This window comes from Aaosphaeria arxii, assembly GCF_010015735.1.
Source record: "Aaosphaeria arxii CBS 175.79 unplaced genomic scaffold BU24scaffold_3, whole genome shotgun sequence".
Lineage (NCBI taxonomy): Eukaryota > Fungi > Ascomycota > Dothideomycetes > Pleosporales > Aaosphaeria > Aaosphaeria arxii.
This window is the reverse complement of record NW_022983476.1, coordinates 1,646,996-1,667,391: the sequence shown is the minus strand read 5'-3', so window position 1 is coordinate 1,667,391 and position 20,396 is coordinate 1,646,996. Positions and strand designations below refer to the sequence as shown.

General features: G+C 49.7%; 9 protein-coding genes across 9 annotated transcripts; 5 read left to right on the top strand and 4 right to left on the bottom strand.

Annotated features, from left to right (window-relative positions):
• Positions 1–195: 195 nt before the first annotated feature.
• BU24DRAFT_345166 (uncharacterized protein) lies at positions 196–3,567 on the bottom strand (the record flags this gene model as incomplete). Its single annotated transcript, XM_033523438.1, has 8 exons — positions 196–303; positions 788–928; positions 1,786–1,994; positions 2,441–2,534; positions 2,619–2,653; positions 2,703–2,721; positions 2,774–2,889; positions 3,024–3,567. 8 exons carry the CDS (start codon positions 3,565–3,567, stop codon positions 196–198), a joined length of 1,266 nt encoding a protein of 421 aa, XP_033385770.1.
• A 211-nt stretch (positions 3,568–3,778) lies between these two features.
• On the top strand, positions 3,779–4,757 carry BU24DRAFT_432159 (uncharacterized protein; the record flags this gene model as incomplete). Its single annotated transcript, XM_033529909.1, has 2 exons — positions 3,779–4,228; positions 4,281–4,757. The coding sequence occupies 2 exons, from the start codon at positions 3,779–3,781 to the stop codon at positions 4,755–4,757; spliced, it is 927 nt and encodes a 308-aa protein (XP_033385769.1).
• A 386-nt stretch (positions 4,758–5,143) lies between these two features.
• Positions 5,144–6,136, top strand: BU24DRAFT_344829 (S-adenosyl-L-methionine-dependent methyltransferase; the record flags this gene model as incomplete). The annotated part of the gene is made up of 2 exons (XM_033523420.1): positions 5,144–5,178; positions 5,230–6,136. The coding sequence occupies 2 exons, from the start codon at positions 5,144–5,146 to the stop codon at positions 6,134–6,136; spliced, it is 942 nt and encodes a 313-aa protein (XP_033385768.1).
• A 376-nt stretch (positions 6,137–6,512) lies between these two features.
• On the bottom strand, positions 6,513–7,626 carry BU24DRAFT_420473 (uncharacterized protein). The gene has a single exon (XM_033527480.1). It carries the CDS (start codon positions 7,434–7,436, stop codon positions 6,798–6,800), a length of 639 nt encoding a protein of 212 aa, XP_033385767.1. The 5' UTR covers positions 7,437–7,626; the 3' UTR covers positions 6,513–6,797.
• Positions 7,627–7,717: 91 nt separating this feature from the next.
• Positions 7,718–8,878, top strand: BU24DRAFT_420472 (nucleic acid-binding protein). Its single transcript, XM_033527479.1, has 3 exons — positions 7,718–7,800; positions 7,901–7,970; positions 8,062–8,878. The coding sequence occupies exons 1-3, from the start codon at positions 7,779–7,781 to the stop codon at positions 8,432–8,434; spliced, it is 465 nt and encodes a 154-aa protein (XP_033385766.1). The 5' UTR covers positions 7,718–7,778; the 3' UTR covers positions 8,435–8,878.
• On the bottom strand, positions 8,805–11,635 carry BU24DRAFT_367266 (DNA repair endonuclease XPF; the record flags this gene model as incomplete). Its single annotated transcript, XM_033524340.1, has 2 exons — positions 8,805–11,543; positions 11,591–11,635. Coding segments are annotated over 2 exons (2,784 nt in total), but the record flags the coding sequence as incomplete, so codon positions are not given.
• A 728-nt stretch (positions 11,636–12,363) lies between these two features.
• On the top strand, positions 12,364–13,753 carry BU24DRAFT_150330 (glycoside hydrolase family 5 protein). Its single transcript, XM_033521252.1, has 5 exons — positions 12,364–12,604; positions 12,654–12,751; positions 12,802–12,915; positions 12,969–13,140; positions 13,196–13,753. The coding sequence occupies exons 1-5, from the start codon at positions 12,514–12,516 to the stop codon at positions 13,717–13,719; spliced, it is 999 nt and encodes a 332-aa protein (XP_033385764.1). The 5' UTR covers positions 12,364–12,513; the 3' UTR covers positions 13,720–13,753.
• Positions 13,716–14,552, bottom strand: BU24DRAFT_388667 (CBP4-domain-containing protein; the record flags this gene model as incomplete). Its single annotated transcript, XM_033525014.1, has 4 exons — positions 13,716–14,054; positions 14,123–14,234; positions 14,387–14,459; positions 14,515–14,552. 4 exons carry the CDS (start codon positions 14,550–14,552, stop codon positions 13,924–13,926), a joined length of 354 nt encoding a protein of 117 aa, XP_033385763.1. The 3' UTR covers positions 13,716–13,923.
• A 2,233-nt stretch (positions 14,553–16,785) lies between these two features.
• Positions 16,786–20,255, top strand: BU24DRAFT_407452 (uncharacterized protein; the record flags this gene model as incomplete). The annotated part of the gene is made up of 3 exons (XM_033525809.1): positions 16,786–17,356; positions 17,410–20,067; positions 20,125–20,255. 3 exons carry the CDS (start codon positions 16,786–16,788, stop codon positions 20,253–20,255), a joined length of 3,360 nt encoding a protein of 1,119 aa, XP_033385762.1.
• Positions 20,256–20,396: the final 141 nt, after the last annotated feature.

Sequence of the window (20,396 nt, the reverse complement as noted above, 5' to 3'; positions counted from 1 at the left end):
CTACCTCGCATGGTCCTTGATAAATGGGTGGATGAACAAAAAAAGAAATTAGACCAAATCAAATCAAATCAAATCCAAGCATACTGTAAATACTCCCGCCTAATCTGATGTACTGTTCTCTCCCCTGTTCTCTCCAATGGCTCAATATTCTTTTCAGTTCTGGCTGTCCCTTCCCTTACCAAAGCCCCGCTAGTCCTAATCATCTGCTTCCACATCCTCATCCTCTTCATCCTCCTCGCCATTGGAGTCGTCTGAATCGTCAGTCTCCTCGTCAGGCATGACGACGCTGTTGAGATAGGTGATCTGCCTCGCAAAGTTAGCGCCGGGCGGTCTCGTCCTTCGAATATCCTAAAGCACGATGGACGGGAGGTACGGCGGCACTATCCCACAAGTGTGTCCCGAATGATGCAAAATGCAAATATGACCCTCTCGCGCCGCAGCTCATTGCACGTAAATTGCCCGAGCAGAACCAACACAACACCCCGTTGGTCTTTTCGTCAAGGATGCAGACACAACGATGTACGTAGGTTTGCGTCGTATCGCCTCTCGTTGCACCAGGGGTCATTGTGCATGCCAGCTTTCGAGAGCCAGAGCGATTTGCGCTCCCTGAGATTCCACTTCCCGCGTCCTTTCCGTCCGCCATGGGCGTCGGGCCTCGCGCCGCTCCTCAGTGCAGATGGATGGTACCCGTCCCTGGATACTCGGGCTAACGACTGCCTAGGACAAAGAAGAAAGAATGGAAGGATCCCCGAGGCCCAAGGGAGAAGGGTGAGAAGAAAAAACTTACAAAGGGTACCATATCGCCGACCAGCTGAACAATGCGGTCCAGGCCCTTCGCGCCTACGATCTCATGGTCAGGCAATCGGGTGCCAAGTGTGAAACTTCGGAGACGAAGGAGTTCGATGTCCTTGTGGTCTTTTTCGTATCCCTAGGGCCCATTCATCAGCTACTTTGTTCCAACCACTGACATTGTCCAAGAATTGTCTGCCTGCAATATCGGAACATTTCTTCCTGCATCAATGATGATACATGCAATTCATGAGACATCCACCGTATGACTATGACGCCTATGTCTTGGTTGTCCTTGTGGTGGGGTCAATCCATATCAGATACAGTTGCCGCCCTGAAGGGACAGGTGGTAGAGGTGACCCAGCATGAAAACGGTGAGCCAGACCCTGGCATCGCTGCTATTCAGCCGGCCCTTCACCGGTTGCTGTCCGTCTGTGGTGTTACTTTGCTACTGTAAACTAGTCGAAAAGAACCAGTTCAACCCTATCTAATGAGTGCCACAGTATTCGACCAACAGATCTGCCTGACTAGCAAGGACTGGATCTGGTTATCCAATAGTGCTTTACGTATCTGAACGAGTGACGGAAGAAGGACGCTCTCCACGGTTCTTTCACCGAGTACATAGTGTTCGTTGAATAGGCTGGCGCGGGGTCCATATATTCCTGCTGGAATGCAAGAACATTCCCCGTCCCCGCTTAAGATGATCCGTTCCGTATCCAGCGGATGTGACCGCACTCTCCGCTATGAGAAGATACCTTCGACTTATTACATTTTGTGAAGTTCTCCGTCATGATGCATGCTACAATCGGCCACACTGCAAATCTCGTTGTGTGTGAAATTGCTTAGGACAGATTGACCCACATTCATCAGGGAGCCTCAATGTGGGGACTTGTCTAGAATGACTGGAAGTCATCCATGTGGACGGACAAGCTTCACTGTTGCATGCTTGTGTGGCAGGTACGATTCAAAACAGGTCAAACGAGATAGACCACTTACTTTAGGGTGGTTCTTGAGCGCAGTTTCCTTATTCGAGCTTTGGTTGACAAATGCCTCCACAGCTTTCTTCTCGCCATCCCCGATACCGCCGAAGAATGCCTTTCGAACCCCCGGGTTATTCAAAACACGTTTGATCTTGTGAGGCTTTCGATCGATGTCACGCCGAATGAGACTCAGCGCATTGGCTTCGGGTTGCCATAGCCCCCCTCCTACCAAAACTGTTAGCTTTGATCTGCATAAATGTGTACGACGATGTGCAGCGTCTTGACGAAAAGCGCTTGGCAAGGTTCTCTAGCATGACTGAATACCATGAAGTGGCGACGTGAAGCCATGCGGCCTAGACGGCGAAAGATTGGGTTGGATATGCCGTATAACCAAATATTTGTTCGCCACGAAACAGCGGCTTCAGGTACATGTTTCCTTCGGTCTGGGTATCGAGATAACGGAGGTGCTGTTTGCTACCCCCATGCTGCCAAAGTTTCACAGACTTCGTGATTCCCTACGAATGAGGTTCTTACTGGATCGGCGGTGTAGACCGACATGTACACTTAATTGCCACCATACTCCACCGCGGTTGAGCTCCAGTAATTTGGATTGCGAGGCTCGTCCGTGGTAAAATGCGTGTCATAGAGGACGAAAAGATAAAGTCACTCACCAACAAAACTCCCACCACCAGGTTTCACCTGTACATAGTAGGCAGCATAAGGCCCCTTACGGCCTGTTCGTGACCAAGCAGCAGAGAAATGCGTCTACGTCCACCAATCAATTCTTTAAAACATCCAGAAACACTCGACTAAATATCGAAGCCGCACAGTTGGGTCTTGCGAACTTACCTTGTATGGAGTCTGATCTTTTGAAAATCGAACATCTATATTCCTTAGTCTAATCATTCATCTGGACAATCCAGAAGTACCCACCCCGATAGATACGGAAGATCTGCTCTGTGTTAGCTCTTCCTATATTCTTCACAGAGATTCAATATGCACACAATGTCTTTGACTGGTAACTCTGGAATAGTCTCGTCTATAGAAGTGATTTGATCGGTGAGCTTCTCAAGAAAGCTGTTGAAATCTTGGAGGGCCATTCGATAATCGGGATCATGCACTGAAGCCGCTCGTTAGCTATAGATGCATGTGAAAAGGGATGATCAAACGCAATAGTATCATCGAAGGCCTACCCTCATGCACAAGACTCACTCGGGAAGGCTAAGAACTATGACAAAACAGAAATTTCCTTACATTTGAGCCACTGTCGATCGTTGTTGGCGGCAATATCCCGCAGGAAGAGCATCGTGTTTGGATGAATCGAATGATCTGTGTATGGTGTATCTCCTGCTTCCCTTGCTTTTGGCTTCTTGATGATGACTTGTGTTCCGACTTCGAGTCTAGACCCTGGCTCCCACAGCTCTTTCTCTTTAGATTTCTTCTTGTGTACGGGAAGAGAAATCTGCTTTGCATGCTTTGCACGTTGTCCCCGGCCAGATGTTTGCGGTGTTGTAACATTATCGTCGCTATCTGTGACCTCAGATGGTGACTCAGGCGTGGGGTCCTCGGCATCGCCATCCGAGAAGTCAGAACCACTATCGTCTTCATTTCCCTCATCGGAAGAAGTAGACTTGTCATTTTCGTCTTCATTGGAATCTGGCTCAGCATACGTGTGCTTCGCAGGAGTGGTCCTACTTCTCTTCGATTGGCGAGTAGGGGTGGCCTTTTCAGGTGCCGGACGCTTGGATGTACTCCTTGCGCCCGAAGCTGCAGTAGTTCTAGCCGATGGTCTCGCCATTTTGTCGTGTTGCAACTCGATAGACGCGTTGATCCATTTGTTTATGGTTGGACGTTGCCATTGCTTCCCCAGTCATACATGTGCACGGACCGTTAGCTTTCATGACGTTAGTCCAGGTCTCCGCGCTAGCTCGCGTTAACACAGATACACCAAAATTCAGGCTCATTTCATCTGCAGGTTAAGGGTATGTATCACCGCCAATAGTACAACCATGGCTGCGCAAACTCGTTTCGAGACGAAGAAACGTCAGATTCTGGGACAGCTTGGTGTACCCGAAGGCGAGTATCATGATCTCTCCCCCAAAGGGTCGGTGGATGAGCCAATACGACCTTTGATATCTGATATCAATCGCTTGGATGGCCTGGTAACTACTAGCAGCTGCTCAGGACGAGTCAGTGTTTTTCTTGAAGGAAAGAAAAAGGGCACCACGTCAACAGAATCAACAGAAGACCTCAAGGATCTCAGTGCACCAAGTGCTAACGCTGGACCCGGAGGCAAAGGCGGAGGTTCATGGCTTTTCATATCCCATGAACCCGTCGACATGTCAAAATTTGACCAAGATTCCAATCTCATGTCTTTGCTCAATCTATCTGTACCTAGTTCTCCCATGCAGAAGCCCAGCTCCAACTGCAGTTACATTCATGTTAAGTTCGAGCCCATGGTATGTATTACTATCACAGGACCATCTAGAACATCGTTGAAAAGTAGCTTAGATCTTGCACATCTTGACAGCATCAATTGACCACGCTCAACGAGTCACATCGGCATCGCTAAGTGCAGGCTTTCGGGAAAGCGGTGCAGTGAGCTTGAACCCCACGAAGCTGGGAGAGTCGAACCCTATGGTTGCCGTTCGCTCGGCTGGATATTCATTCGATACAATTGTTGGGTATCAGAATGAACATGACGAGAACGTTGCCATGGTGGACGAGGCATATCTCCGCGCCATGTTCAACATCGCAAATGAGCGATTCAAGACGAACATGGACAGGATAGCACGGTTTCGCAAGGCTCTCCTGGAGCAATACGAACCAGAAGCAGATTCGTGTGGTTTGCGTTCTAAAACCAAATCATCTAAGCTGAGTTGGGAGGATCCGGAACTTCGGAGACAAAGAAAACGGGAAGAAGGACTTGCTAGGCAACGTGCTCTGATAGCAGAGACCGAATCTTCTCAAATCATCGAAACGCCATAGTCAACACGGTATATTCCTCTGTTTAGCTGATGTGTACATCGTCCGGCGCGGACAAATGCGCAACATATTGATCAATAAGCCAAACCCAGAACAAGTATGGACGAGGTTGGCCCTGGCCATACGCGGAGCCATTTCAGCCAATCAGCAAAACTCTCCGAGACGACCGGCGACTTGAGAGAATCAATGTAGTAGGCAACATTGAATCACGACTTCACATACTTCTATTGATCAAGGCTATAAAGGGCGCATGCAGAGTCAAATTCAGGTCATTAGATCAACAGTTCCTCATCACACCGACCAAAATCACATTTCAGCCATATAGCTCCAAAGAAGCCTTTTTCATATCCAAATTCTTCCGTCGTTGCTGCTTGCTTTTGCCTTTCATCATGTCGCTCGCGGAGGCAAATAAAAAATATTTCGAGTATGTTGGACTACCCAGTTCTCATTCAATCCTGTACTGACGCCCTTTAAGCCTCATTGCCGATGCCTACGATAGCAAACCTTGGTTTGCCAAGGTCAACAACCAGACGACAGCTTTTATTCACGAACACCTTGATTGGGTCGGCCTTCCGTTTACCGAAGTCTCTGGATCGTCTTCCAATGGAATCAGTCTCCTGGACTATGCTTGCGGACCTGGGTTGATGTCTCGCATATTTGCTCCCTATGTCACTGTCACCCGTGGAATCGACATCGCGCCAAACATGGTCGCTACATACAATGCGAGGGCCCAGGCGGCAGAGCTACCCGAATCCAAGATCAAAGCTGTCCTTGGAAACATTTTTTCTGATGAGCAATCAAGCGAGCTGCAAAAGCCAGAGTACCACAACTTTGATCTTGCAACGGTCGGGTTCGGCTTTCATCACTTTGAGGATGTCACAGAGTCTGCGCGACGTCTGAAGGAGCGTCTCAGGCCTGGGGGCGTTCTTATCATTACTGACTTCTTAGAGGGAGGTGATTTGAAGGCAGACGAAGAGGGAAATCCAATCCCAGCTTCAGAAGGCGATCATACCGGTCACATTCATTACCACGACCACTCTGGCCACAGCAAAGGCCACGATTCTAAGCATTCTCACGGTCATCAACATCATGATCACCACCATCACCATGATAAAATCGACCACAAGGAAGACAAGGAAAGAATGGAGCATGGCGTTGCGGGGGCATCGACAAAGGTCATGAGTAACTCGATTGTTGTACCGTCTTTCACAATCGAGGGTGTGAAGAAATTCTTCACCGATGCTGGACTTGTTGATGTGGATGTTATCACTATGAAGGAGAGGGTTTATATGCAGTTTGCAGGGAAGAAGCTCTGGAGGACTATTCTGTTTGCAAGGGGTAGGAGGCCTCTTGATGAGACTATTGATAAATCCGAGCTGTGACGACATATCTGGGGTATTAAGCTCTCTAATTGTATAGGGAAGAGGTTTTAAGCGTTTTTCTCATTCACCGGAATGGAATTTCGGGATGGCGTGTTGAAGATTCATATAATCTTTATAGGTAGATGAAAATTGATAATCTCATCAATGGCTTTCTTACACCTCCTTGTGGATATATTAAGATGTTTCAGGAATAGTATTGTATAGTACAAATCCAGCATTCTTTCGTCAACAGCTCGACTGAATAGATCTTCCAAGCGGAAGTACCAGCACAGCGCCTAGGAGGGGGTCAGATGCCCTTCAGATGAATCATGGAAAGTGAACTCAAAGTTGCACCACATGACATTGCTCTGACACAGTAAGAATGAACGTAGATGGTATTGCTTATACATATCATGTACCTGCTTTTTTTTAATATTAAATTATTATCGTGTTATTTCTCTTGTGGTCTTCTATCTTGTATGCTGTCAAATTTATGTACGGTACAGTGCCCACGCTTCAGCACCTTTCCTGAGGGTATCATGCCTATAACTAGTATATGAAAGTTGGTAGCACGACGATATGAGCGTAAAAGGCTAAATTGGGCACTAGTATTCATTATACGCCCCATTGCTCTAACAATGGCAAGCGTAATATTTGACGTTACGTGAATGCCCACCTGTCATCATTTCATGTTTTCGTCGGCGCTTTTCCGTGCTGGATGGGTAGCAACTGGCATAATTGACCCGAACAGCTGTTTTGAAGGAGGTACTTTGCCCCCTTGTGTCTGGGGTCCTCTTTTGGTTGCTTGCTGAGGCGATCGAGGAAGGGTGGAATTCCTAATTTTCAAAAGTGCATCCACAAGACTTCCCGTCTCCTTTCTCACCTCTGCATATTTGGCTGTCACAAGTGTGTTCTGAGCTTGCATCCTGATCGAGCCCGTGAGGGTAACTACTTGGCCCGCTTCTAATGCCTTCTGCAGCCCCGAGAGACCCTTGAGATGATCGCTCATACGCAATATTGTACCATCCTCAGTGATATCCCGTTCTTTCAATTCCTCTAGAAACGCATTGTGTAATCGCCGGCGCAACCATGATCGAACGACCTTCGTTTTCGACGACTCGAAATTCGTGGTGACGTGCCACCAAAGACCTTTTCCCTCCCGTTGCTCTTCGGTTCGTTTAAGGAGAGGGTGTAAGGGGTGTTTGAAATCGCTCAGTATAGGGCTCTGTATGAACGGTGAATAGGACGCGGAGTACTGCAGCTTGAAGAAGCGATAGTTCTGCTGAGATAGGAGTTTGCGTGTATGATCGCGCGGCGCCATAGAGGATTGAACAAACCCGTTATCATTGGCAGTCGAAAACGGTTAGGAACTTGTCCATTTGATGGACATATATCGTGCAAGTTGTAGTACGATGGGGACTGATATCACTTTGCCTCTAAAAAAAGATGCAGTGATGGTTCTTGAACCAAATCATGGACAAGGCGGCGCTAGCTAGATTTGGTTGGGCTCGTTTTGTTTTCGCCCACCAAAGTTTAATCTTGCCTCACCAACATTCAAAGTCGTTAAATACTCAGCGCAACCCGCCCACCTGTCGAGTCACTCCACGCTTAAATCAACCCCACACAAATCACACATATCAACAACTTCACAAAGTAACCAGTCATGCCTAAGAATAAGGGAAAGGGTAGGTTCTACGCGCCCCGTCCTACACCCCACTACCCCGCCACCTTCGAAATGACGGGGTTCTTTGACACGAGTGGATTCCATACTAATCTCAAGTCCAGGTGGCAAGAACCGAAGAAGGGGCAAGAACGAGAACGATAATGAGAAGCGCGAGTTGACCTTCAAGGAAGAGTATGTGGCCCCCCTCCTTTGCTCGTGTGTTCTGGTCGACGATGTCGATGTCTGCTGCCTACGATTCATGCTGACGCCTTGCTGTTTGTAGGGGCCAGGAGTACGCACAAGTCATCAAGATGCTTGGTAACGGACGTCTCGAGGCACAGTGCTTTGACGGCGCGCGACGATTGGCACATATCCGAGGCAAGCTGAGGAAGAAGGTCTGGATCAACCAAGGAGATATCATTCTTCTTTCCCTCCGCGACTACCAAGACGAGAAAGGCGACGTTATCCTCAAGTACTCTGCCGATGAGGCACGTAGTCTGAAAGCCTATGGCGAACTTCCCGAGAACGCAAAGATCAACGAGACCGACACTTACGGCGACCAAGGCGATGAAGGTATTGGTTTCGAATTCGACAACGACGACCGCGACTCCAGCGACGAGGGTGACGGCAAGGAGGTGGACATTGACGATATTTGAGGGGCTACGGGTCCGCCATGCTGTGCCAGTCTTCTGCCCTGCCGGCAGACATCGCTTCGCGCGTGGAGGGCTGGCACGGCTCAAATGCGCACCATTGCAAGCGGGCGGACGGGTATTGGTGGATTTCTTTTCCTCTTCACTTCTTTCACACTTCAAAAGCACTCTTGGGCAAGCATGTAATATCTCGGCGCGAAGGCACTGCTACCATGCCAAAGCGGCAATATGACGACAACAGATAGAGATACCCCATGCACGGTTGTTAGTTTCTTAAGGACTAATTCTCAAACGGTTTGCAGCCATATCTTGACGCTTTCGTTGATGAATCCAACGTAAATAGAGTGTCATTCTAAGTTCCGAGTCCTGGAACAGCGACATCCTCATAAACGCTACGATTAAAGAACCTATAGATCCGCCTGCCGGCCTGTGTTCCTACGAGATTACATATCTCTTTTTCCTCCATGTTAACGAATTCCAGCAGGTTTTGACATTCTAGAACGATCTTGATCACTATGCTTTCCGTGACGCCAGGGATCGTCCTCAACATATCTTGCGTAACCTGGTTGAAACTCCGCATCTCCTCTCCCGCCATATTCGGATCAAGGCCAGTCTGCACTGCTTTCAGTGGATCTGGCTCGTCTTGTTGTTTCTTGAGTTCCGAGAATATCTCTGCCGTCTGGTATGGGGATGAGGACCAGATGATCTTTAGGCGAGGAAAAGCAAGTGTTAACATCACAAGTTTGGCCTGCAAGTCCGGCGCCACCGACAAACCCGAGGTTGTTGTTGGCATCGACATGTCGGAGAAGGGTTCAAGAGTAAATGACTTGTTCTGATCGAACTCGATAAGGAGCATAGGAGATTTATAGTGCTCCATCATCGATTCAACTTGATTGTAAAGGCGTCCGTTGGAAAAGGAGCCGATAAGATCGCGGACGGACTTTCTCTCGATGCAAATGTGAGGCGTGAGGACGTAGTCACCAACTGTGAGCATACAGGGAACGACAACGATGCTTCGACCGTGTAGTAAGGACGGAAGTGAAGAGCGGAATTCTCGCACGTCCACGACGACGCGAGGTGGTTGCTCAGTTGCGATTAGTCGACCACCTCCTGCGATCCTCGTATTGATCGTCCGAAGAAAGGACTCTTGGGGATCGAGGTTGGAGGTGGATATGGTTAATGCCATGTTTCCACGCTCTCTGATAAGGCGAGTGAATGCGTCCTTTTCGCGCCGCACGGCGGACAGATAGCGCTGTTCCTCTACACTACCACCGTAATACATGAAGAAAACCTTGACCGTTCTATCAGTGTGAGAGGAACGATACACCTCTACTCGTCGGATGAAGGCTGCATCAGGCTCATACATAATGATGTATCGCGGTTTCGTCTCTTCGAGGACGTGTTCGTCCATATCACCTTCATATGGGTGTATAACTATGAGCTCATTCAAATCGAACAAGTCGTAGTAGTCCTCCATATTGTCGAGTGGGTCAAGTCCAATTTCTCCTTTTTGCATTGTCTCAGCTTCTGTGGGTTGTAGTTCCGCCATGAGACTCGCGATGTGGGCATCGCGGTCACCAGCCGTTCGCATGGCGCCATTTTCAGACCTTGTAGAACCCCCGGGTGCACCACCACCGCGAACTCTGCGTCTCTTGTTTGGTGGTGCTCTATTTGATTTGCCGCTTTGAACACGCTGTTCCGTGCTTCCGTTTATCGCCTTTTGATTCTCGGAGAAGAGCGCCGCACTAACATTACTGAAATCACGTTTCCAACCAAGATAATGGCGCAGCTTGCGACGCATCATGAAAGATGCTGACGGGCCATCTTCGTCCTGTTCACCGCGTTTTGTGCCCTCTGGCTGCGCGTACATGACTTGGAGGTATTCCCGTAATTGGCGACATGTTCCTTGGTCTCCGCACATGATCAAAATCGAGCCGTTCGACCCATCTTGGGGTGTTGGATTGAAATATGCGTCTTGCTCGATTTCCTCTAGGATTTCGGCTAGCTGTGCCCATTTTGGAAGTTCTTCTAGCACTGGCTGCATCGACTCTGGCCCGTTGCCGGAATCTGCATTTGACACCTTGCCAGAGTAGACGCGCCGTTTTGCTGTGGTAAAAATGGTTTCTGCAGCATCAAGAAACAGCCATGGTGACTGATTATGCTTGGTAGACCCTGGGGGTGGTTGTGAAGCTGCTAGAACTGTGTCAAGGTACTTGTTGAAGTCAACAGCATCATAAGTAAGAAGGGCGTGCAGTATGGTCCTTAGCAGAGTCAGGTCTCGAACGACTTGACGTGTCTTGAAGGTAGTTCGGTGCCAGACTGGATCCAATTGTCTCCTGACCATCGTGTCGAAATTCTTGTGTAGAGCACTGTCCAAAGTCCAGTCTTCCATCTCGATGCCAGCATTACTCTTTCTCAGCTCACTAATGCTAGCCTCAACGCATTCGAGAACCGCATTTTGTATATCTCTCATTGCCTCCGTCATTGGGACTTCCAACTCGATAACCTCGGCTTTCTTCCGTCCCTCTAGTGAGCTGGCCACTGTAACATGGAATCGTGGGTACAAAGCAGGTTTTTGAAGGAATAGATTCTTCATCATGTTGGCCAAAGGTGAGTAGCCGGTTGTGAAGGGCTCAGGGCTATCGGAGAAGGCCTTCAAAAACCCCACCTTGTTCTTCTGCCGATATATTCGTAGGATAAATGCCTCTAGCGAGGTTGCGATGACCTTCTCGGCGTGCAACACTACCACGCCAGTGACCGTCTCCGGATTCAGCAGGCTTGAAAGGAAATCGACAATCAAAATGCGAGAAGTGATGCTGAAAATTCCTCCTTGTGCATACATCTTCTCGCGAGTTCCAACACTCATCAAGTCTGTATTGACCAGACTTAAGCCTCTCGCTTTGGGCGACATGCTGACCGCAGCATGCTCAGCGAGAGCTTCGCCTATCCAAACATTTTCACGTTCGTCGGCTCCCACCAAAAGAATCAAGTTATTACCAGCGGCATCGTACGAGTGGAGAAGGTTGGTGACGATGCGCAGCAAGCCGAGGCCGCGGGCAAGAAGGACGAGCTCGTCTTCATCGCGCAATTCCTTGAAGATATCCTGCTGGAATTCCTGTCATCATCAGAGGAGGTCTTGAAGCAGCGGCGTCGCGTACTTACTAGCGGCAGAGATAATTTTACGGGAGCATTCTCATCGCTGGGCATTGGGGAGGATGTTGACCGAGAGTTTGAACCTCTGGTGTGGGGTTGGGGTGGTGACGTGCGGGAAAATGTGACGGACATCCCGACCTGCCGTCGCGTCTCGGTCCCACGTAGTCACCTGCTTCGAGGCGACCCGTTTGGGTAGGTCCCCACAGAAGACATCTACACGATCCCGTTAGGTACTTACCACTCAGCCCAATGAACTTCTCCTACATCTTTCACGAAGACAATTACCCTTACATGAATATCAGGCCCTTCTCACACCCATTTCCCCACTTCTTGGTTCCTCTTGCAGGAGCAATTCACCTAGCTACCGAGTCTAACCAAATCCATGCTACGGAGCAACCTTCTCCGACTCGCCATCTATTGCAATATATTTTATAGAAACTCTCCGTGGCCTGTAGAACTAATTAATCCTTTTCCGGCCACTGATAGGTCAAGCCTTGGCTGCTTTTCTTCTTTGTTCAGCATGGCGTGGCAGCGTTTCAATATAAACCTCCACATCGTTCATATGCGGGATTCGGCATGCACGGAAGATCAAGAGACGCTGCCAAAGCTCACATACAAGCTCTTTTCCTGAGGTGCTTCTCCGATTGATGTTTCGGTGCTTCTAACTAACAAGACACAACAAGCCTTCACTTTTCGATACAAGCTAGCCAATATGGATGCCGCCAGTCTTCAGCCGACGGGCACACAGTTCCGCTGAACGTGCTACCAACTTGACATTATCTGGGTCTGGAATCTTTGGAATCCAGGCCTGATGGCGGTAATAGGAGAAGCTACCGGGCCATATATCAAGTCTCAATCCACGATAGCTGTAGATGTTGGCTACTTTTCACTATCCTTCCTGATTGTTATCACTGTGTTCATCAGCGTCCACTATGCGTTTCTTTTCTGCCTTGCTCGTAGCAGTCACAGCAGGGCTTGCTGTTGCAGCTCCTGTAAAGAGCAAGCGTGTTACCAAGTTTAAGTGTTCGTATCACAACTCCTATTCCATCTGATATGATCTCACAATCATCAGTCTTTGGTGTCAACGAAAGTGGCCCTGAGTTCGGAGAGAAGAACTTTCCTGGATTGAAGGGCAAAGACTACATATGGCCCACCACTAGCACCATCGATGTAACTTTCCCTTTCCATAGACTAGCAGATATCCTGCTCATTGTGGCTAGCAATTCATCAGCAAAGGTTTCAACACCTTCCGCATCAACATTCTGGCGGAACGTGTAGTCCCGAACCAACAGACTGGTGGACTCGATTCAGCATATTTCAAAGATCTGGACGATGTAAGTGTGACTCGCTCAATCCCTACATATGATGGTTCTTAATAAATTCCTAGACTGTCAAATACATTACGAATAAGAAGGCATACGCTATGATCGTGCCCCATAACTATGGGCGTTACTATGGAAATATCATCACAGATGTCTCTGGCTTTGAAAAGTTCTGGAAGACACTTGCTACGCCCTTTAAGGACAACTCATATGTCATCTTCGACACCAACAATGAATGTAAGGTTACCTGATCAATGTGAATGATGGTTGCAAAGATACTAATAACCCATAGTTCATGATATGGACCAAGACCTTGTGGTCAAATTGAACCAAGCCGGTATCAACGGAATTCGCTCTGCAGGCGCCACTAAGCAGTACATCCACGTTGAGGGAAACAACTGGAACGGCGCCTGGACCTGGACCTCCAGCCAGAACGGCGCTACGATGGGTGCCCTCACCGACCCCAACAACCTCCTTGTCTATCAGATGCATCAATATCTCGATAGTGACGGTAGCGGCACTCATGCCGAATGCGTGTCTTCCACCATCGGAAAGGAACGTATCCAAGCTGCCACGGAGTGGCTTCGGACGAACAAGAAGGTCGGATTCATTGGCGAATTCGCGGGTGGTGCCAACAGCCAGTGCCAGACTGCAATCAAGGGGATGCTAGACTATATGGCACAGAACGCCGATGTCTGGCAAGGTGCCTTGTGGTGGGCTGCTGGCCCATGGTGGGGAACGTACATGTACTCGATTGAGCCGAGTTCAGGTACCAGCTGGAATAGTTACATGAGCATTCTTCAACAAGCTCAATAGGACTGGATATCTAGAGGATCGCGGGTTAATCGCGTGAGCTTCCGTGGCCGAATTGTACAATTTCTTGATTATAGTCGTCTACAATATTGAAATTGTTGTTATTGCGCGAAGCCAATCCTACGCCATACCCCAGGGTGCTTTGAATGTTTAAACAATACAGTGAGTGATGAAAAATCTGTTATACAAAATGATATATCATTGCCGTCACTTGGTGCTATCCCTTATCTCAGCACGCCTTCGTTCCGCCTCCGCAGCGAGGCTTTCTCGCTCATCCCTCAAGCGCTGTGCTCGGTCTTCCGAAAGCTTCTTCTCCATCTCCTTTTGCGCTATCCAAACTGTCATGATCGTTAGTCCCGAGGAGCATTCCAATAGGAACGACGCCCAAGATAAATGTGGAGCTCACTTGGTTTCTCCGACCTGCTCGCCTCCTTGAGATGATTCACAAATGAATCGAACTCCTGCTGCCGTACTTCTCGGTTGGCAAGTGCACGCTTCTGCAATTCCGGATTGTACTTCTGTACATTTGTGTTAGTATCTACATGCATATATGTGGGTCGGTATATTCAGGGCATGACAGCCATGGGGCGGTGGTAGCTTATGCTCATGCACGTGCTCTGAAACAAAGCTTCGTCTCTTCATGCTCTGTGGAAAAGGTTGCAGGCCATACCTTGAAGATTTCTTCTTCGGTGGGGGATATGTAGTATACGAATGCTGGGCCTCCTATGCATATTGCGGCGCCACTGAGAAATGATTTAGTGGGACTTGAGTGGAATTTGTTTTTTGATGGAGACGTACGCAGAGATGGCTTTCACATATGTCCCGACGCTGGGCATGATGACCTGCTGTGACGAAGAATCAAGAGGTAGGGATTGAATTGATAGCCCCCAGAGTGTAGAAATAAGGTAGTCAGTGAGGCTGGATCGGTTTTGGATGGGCGCCGTCGTCGAATGGCGATGGCTTTGATGATGATGAGGTCGATTCCATTTAGCGTATACCTCATCGAGACTAGCGCGAATGGTATCCCGTTAGTCAGCCACAGAGAGCAGATTCAACATCACATAGTATCACAGTACGAGTAATAATGCTGCGGCTTCCATGTATCTACTAGAGATCGACATCGTGATTTCTTCGATTGATCGATTATAGGTTACTGTGAGCGTGTGTGGAATTTTGAGACCCCATGATTCGAATGCGACCTCTAGCATCACTAGATTGAAATAGCACACACTTACAACCGAATTCAAAGTTTCGCCTCCGGGACAAAGTTGATAACGAAAGCGTCACTTCCAAGAGTAAGGCGTACTTTGCTCTATTTCCGGGGGTTGTGTGGCGACCACTGTTAATTGCCATCTTCCGTAGTTGTTCGTCTATCCGTTCGCGGCGTAAGCAATTTATCAAACAATCCATTCACATGGTCAACGTGTTGTGCAATACCAAGATGCGTATGCCCATTTCTGTTTGTGTTCCTACCGTTCGTTCCTATCTGACCACTATCATTACATCAGTGAATGAGTCTATCTTTGATGTTGTGGTATTGTCCGTCGGGCTCTAGATGTAGCAAGTTACTAGGAAGGTATCTAAGGTACGAGGAACCACAGTATAGACTCTATGCGCCACGAGGCCACTGCCACAAGGTCTCGAAGATATTTCTCTGTGGCGGCAAACCCCGGGCAGTGTCTTGCCCGGCGCCATGACTCCCGAGCCTAAGGCTCAAGTGCAGTAGAAACAAAGACAAGGCATGGCAAGGCAAGGCAAGGTTTGCTCTATTTTGGGGGCTGCGTAGGCTCCCGTAGTGGGAATGGTATGCGGCTCCCCTGCATGAAAGGGATCGTCAGCGGCTCTTCCGTTCTCCTCACGCAGTCTCTGCCTGATGCGCGTACCAGTTGGTCCAAAGAGGTACATGGCTGAAACGGAACCCCACGGTGCACAGTTACCGAGGGAGAGTCGTTCTGAGGAGTTGGGGGGCGAGGACTCGAGGAGTCTTGTGGACATCGTTCTTCTGACGACAGCGGTAACCACATTGACTGTTACATGCTACAGCAGTACTCCGTACAACACATACAACACTTTCTGATATGATCTCTGACTGGCCCCTTTCATAAGATTGTCGTTGTCCCAGATAGACGAGTGATCAATTAGCGCAGGCTTCCAGCCTGATAAACTGGGTGCTACCTGGTATTAGGTATCTTGGAGCGAAAGGGAACCACAAGCAATTGCCACCTCAGTGCCCCGTACACAGTACTCCGTACACTGCTAGTACTGAATACCAATCACATAGTTAATTGTGACTTGTTGCACTCGAGTGTGTACGGGGGCGATGACTGGCCGAAACGCCGTCGCAGGTCGGTCTTGTGAACTTTTTGTTTCAGAAATTCCATCGCCCACGACAAGGTCCCGGACTCTCACACAGACTCGTCACTTGGACTGCCCAGAATTCTCCGAATCCGTCTGCACTTTGGGGGAAGCTCTGATGATAACTAACACCTACTGTGTAACTATAGTGTAGGTAGTCTGGCAAGTCTGCAAGTCACCAGTGGCCATAAATTACGTACACCCGTATACCCGTTCCTGTCCCGCCTCTCCGCTTGGCAGGGGAAAGGAAGGCGACGGGCAGCTGACAGGTCGTGTCAGTGGACGACAGCTCCCTCGACTCGACTAACAAATTGCTTTTGGAGAATGCTCCATCATCAACTTCACAAAGTAATCAAACGAGGAGGTCTTCTTATTTCATTAAGCTTCCAGGGCCATAACACGGTTTCGGAACCTTTCTCCATAACCCGATTCTGCACGCCCGTCGTACGTCTACTCCCTTTGCGACTCGTGTGCTCGTGCTCGTCCCTGTGAGCCCGAGCGTTTTACCTTTTCACCTTCATCTTGTCCCCCGCGCCCATTTCCCTTGCTGAAGGGAATGCTCGTCTGTGCTTCTTGTAATTTCTTTCTCCCCAAAGGCGACCGTTAATGGGGCCGACCCGCCCTCAACAAACCTTTAAGTCATCGCTACGTCGCTAGGCTTCTCCTCCACACATCTGTGGCTTTGGCGATCCCATTGCGCGCCCCTCCATCGCCATGGCTTATCAGCAGTACGATAACCGCAACTACCAGCAACCACCGCAACCACAACGCCAGCAATACCAGCAGTCATACGACCAAGGACACGCGCGCCAACCTGGAGGCTACCAACAGGCCCCGTATAATGGCCAGTATAACGATCAGCAATATGACTACGATTATGGCTACGACCAAGGACAGTACGAGCAGTGGGACGACGGCTATTACGATCACCACCAGCACCAGCAGCAACAGCAACAGCAACAGCAGGGTGGTGGATATGGCAATGGGTATCCGCCACAGCAACGGCAAGATGGCTATGACGATATGAATGCACATCGAGGCCAGCCTCCGCAGGGCCAGAGGCCGCCTCATCCTCATGATCAGTATTCACAAGAGCAGAGATTCGATGACCGTGGTTACCAACAACCTCAAGGCCGCGGCGACCCGCGAAACAGACAGATCGGATCGAATGGGGCACCAGGACCAGGACCAGCAGAAAGAGGAATGCAACGGGATAACTCGCGCGGTCAAGGGGATAGACGTCCCCAAAATCTGCAGCAGGGCCATTCGGATCATAGACCGCCGAGTATGGCCACCACTATTATCTGCTTCTAAGCTCAACTTGCTGATTATGAATAGGAACCGAGCGTGCACTCATGTCGCCAGTCTCACCACAATCATTCTCTCAAGATAACCCTTTCCCTACCTTCCCTTCGCAAAAACCTGTCCCTCGAGCGAAAACGGGATCAATGGATGAAGCAATGTCTCTAATGAACCTAGGACAAGATGACGCACAAAGGAGGCCACAAGGACCTCCACAGGGAAGAGGACGAGGGATGATGGGCCCGCCACCGCATAATCGAGGGCCACCTCCCCAGCATCGAGGGCCACCCCCAGGAAGAGGCGGAAGTTATCCCAACCCAGACATGCAGAGGCAGGATTCTGGACACTTTGAAGGAAACGGGCGGGGCCGTCAACCTCCCGCTGGTCGAGGATATCCACAGCAGAGACCGCCTACGGGGCCGCTAGACACATCGCGAGTCCCCCAGCAGCGACCTTTCAACCCAGAATCGCCCTCACAGCAAAGACCTGGACCCAACATACAACGAGCTCAAACATTGCCGCAAGAACGATCGCAAGGTGTAAACACGGGTGCTTACAACGATCCACAAGGATGGGCAGATCCAGGACCTGCAGCTGGATACCATGGGCCCGAATCTCCAACTTACATTCCTCCACGACCCTCGACCGCATCAGGCACCAAGAATGACGGCTATCAATATGCGTCAAGGCCTAATATTCCACCATTGCCACCATTGCCACAACAGCAGCCGCAGCCGCAACCGCAATCTCAACAATATCTGCAACCTCAAGACGATAATCGCGGAGACATAGACAATTTGTACGATGATTACTATGGAGTGGATGCGCCATCGGACAGGAAAAGCCATGCGTCATCGATCGACATGCCTAATTTTGACGCGATTCCAGATACGAGCAACCGACATCGTAGAGGTTTCTCTATTGATAATCATCTTTCGCCCGTTGGAGCACAGCCAGATATGCAACCAGTGCCTTCAGCAAATGCTACGCCAGACAGTGTGGCTACCCAGCAACCAGACTTCTATCAACAAGCTGCAAAGAGTCGGTCTCAGCCCGACTTGCATAGTCAATATTCCCAGGGTAATGGCGTTTATGAGATGGCAGGTGATGCTCCTGCGGTTCCTCCACTGCCAGCAGCCAATACAGAGCGCCCTATTCTGAATGGCCTACCGTCTGGACCAAGGGGCAAAGCTCCACCTATGCGAGGTTTGCCGCAAGATCCTGCTCCCAGGAGAGGACCTACGCCTCAAGGCTATGCTCCTGGGCAAGGGCAAAATTTCGACCCGAAATTTGCACAGCAGCAGCCACCGTTCCATAGAGGAGATTCAGGGGCGACAGCATATTCTGAACCAGGCGTCAACCCTATGAGAAATGGATCTCCCATGGTTTCCGGAAATGCCATACCCCGTCCTGGAACAGCAGCGCCTGCTCCTACTCGGATGCCTGTGGATCCTGTTCCAAGAAGAGCGGGTACAACGCAACCTTCGTCTAATCCAGATGCTCTACCGGCTCACCCCCTCCCAGTCCGCGCTGGCTTAAATCAGCAACCTCAACAGCAGCAAAATCCTGTTCCAGCACAAGCTGCGAGACCACCACCAGTCAGGCAATATCACACTGACCCCACACCGACCGGCCGTCCAGGTTCTGGGCCATCCAAAGGTCGCCCTTCCGCACCGCATCCTGTCACTCACGACGAACTAAATCGACTCCGAAACACATGGAAGGCCAATCCCTCGGACAGCGCGACTGGCATACAACTTGCCAAAAAGCTGGTAGAAGCTGCAACTGTCCTCGCTGATGAGGGTGGCACGGCAGACAACAGGACAAAGAACAAGAATCGTGAAAAGTTCATATTTGAGGCTCATAAGACGGTGAAAAAGATGGTGGCTGGTGGCTCGCCCGATGCAATGTTCTATCTCGCCGACTGCTACGGTTCAGGTCAGCTTGGGCTTCAGGTCGACACAAAGGAGGCATTTGTGCTCTATCAAAGTGCAGCCAAGGCGGGCCATGCTGCAAGTGCCTACAGGACCGCTGTTTGTTGCGAGATGGGTCATGAAGAAGGAGGTGGAACCAAGAGAGATCCTCTGAAAGCTGTGCAATGGTACCGCCGTGCTGCTGCTCTGGGCGATACTCCCGCTTTATACAAAATGGGAATGATTCTGCTAAAGGGTCTTCTCGGCCAGCAGAAGAACCTTGGTGAGGCCATCAATATGCTCAAGAGAGCCGCCGACCGTGCCGACGAACAAAACCCCCATGCTTTACATGAGCTGGCTCTATTATACGAGGCCCAGACAGGGAACGAACGGATCATTCGTGACGAATCCTATTCGGCACAACTCTTCATGCAAGCTGCCGAACTGGGTTACAAGTTCTCCCAATTCCGCTTGGGACAAGCATTCGAGTATGGACTCCTTGGCTACCCCGTAGACGCAAGATCTAGTATTGGCTGGTACACCCGGGCTGCAGCACAAGAGGAACATCAAAGCGAACTTGCACTCTCGGGTTGGTATTTGACAGGAAGTCAAGGAATCTTGGAGCAGAGCGATACAGAAGCGTACCTTTGGGCACGCCGAGCCGCATGCGCAGAGCCACCCCTCTCCAAAGCCCTTTTCGCAATGGGTTACTTCACAGAAGTAGGCATAGGATGCCCGAGAAGCTTAGAGGAAGCAAAGAGATGGTACGGTCGAGCAGCCTGTAAGTTATGCAAACTCTGTTCATGAATGTAGTGACGAATGCTAAACCCTACACCAGCATATAAATTCCCTAAGGCCCAGGAGCGTCTAGAGGAGCTCAAACGAGGTGGTGCCAAAGCACAGAAGGGTCGCGAGAGGCTGAGCAGGACGAACCAAAAGCAACACGACGAGAACTGCACAGTAATGTAGAACCGAGCACCGGCTGTGTCGCGTGATCTTTGCATTCTGATTCCACCGTCCATAAAGGGACCGCTTTCTTCACTTTGGCTTACGTCTTCTGACGGATTCATCGAATGATTTCTGGGCACACGATATGATTATTCTGGAGTA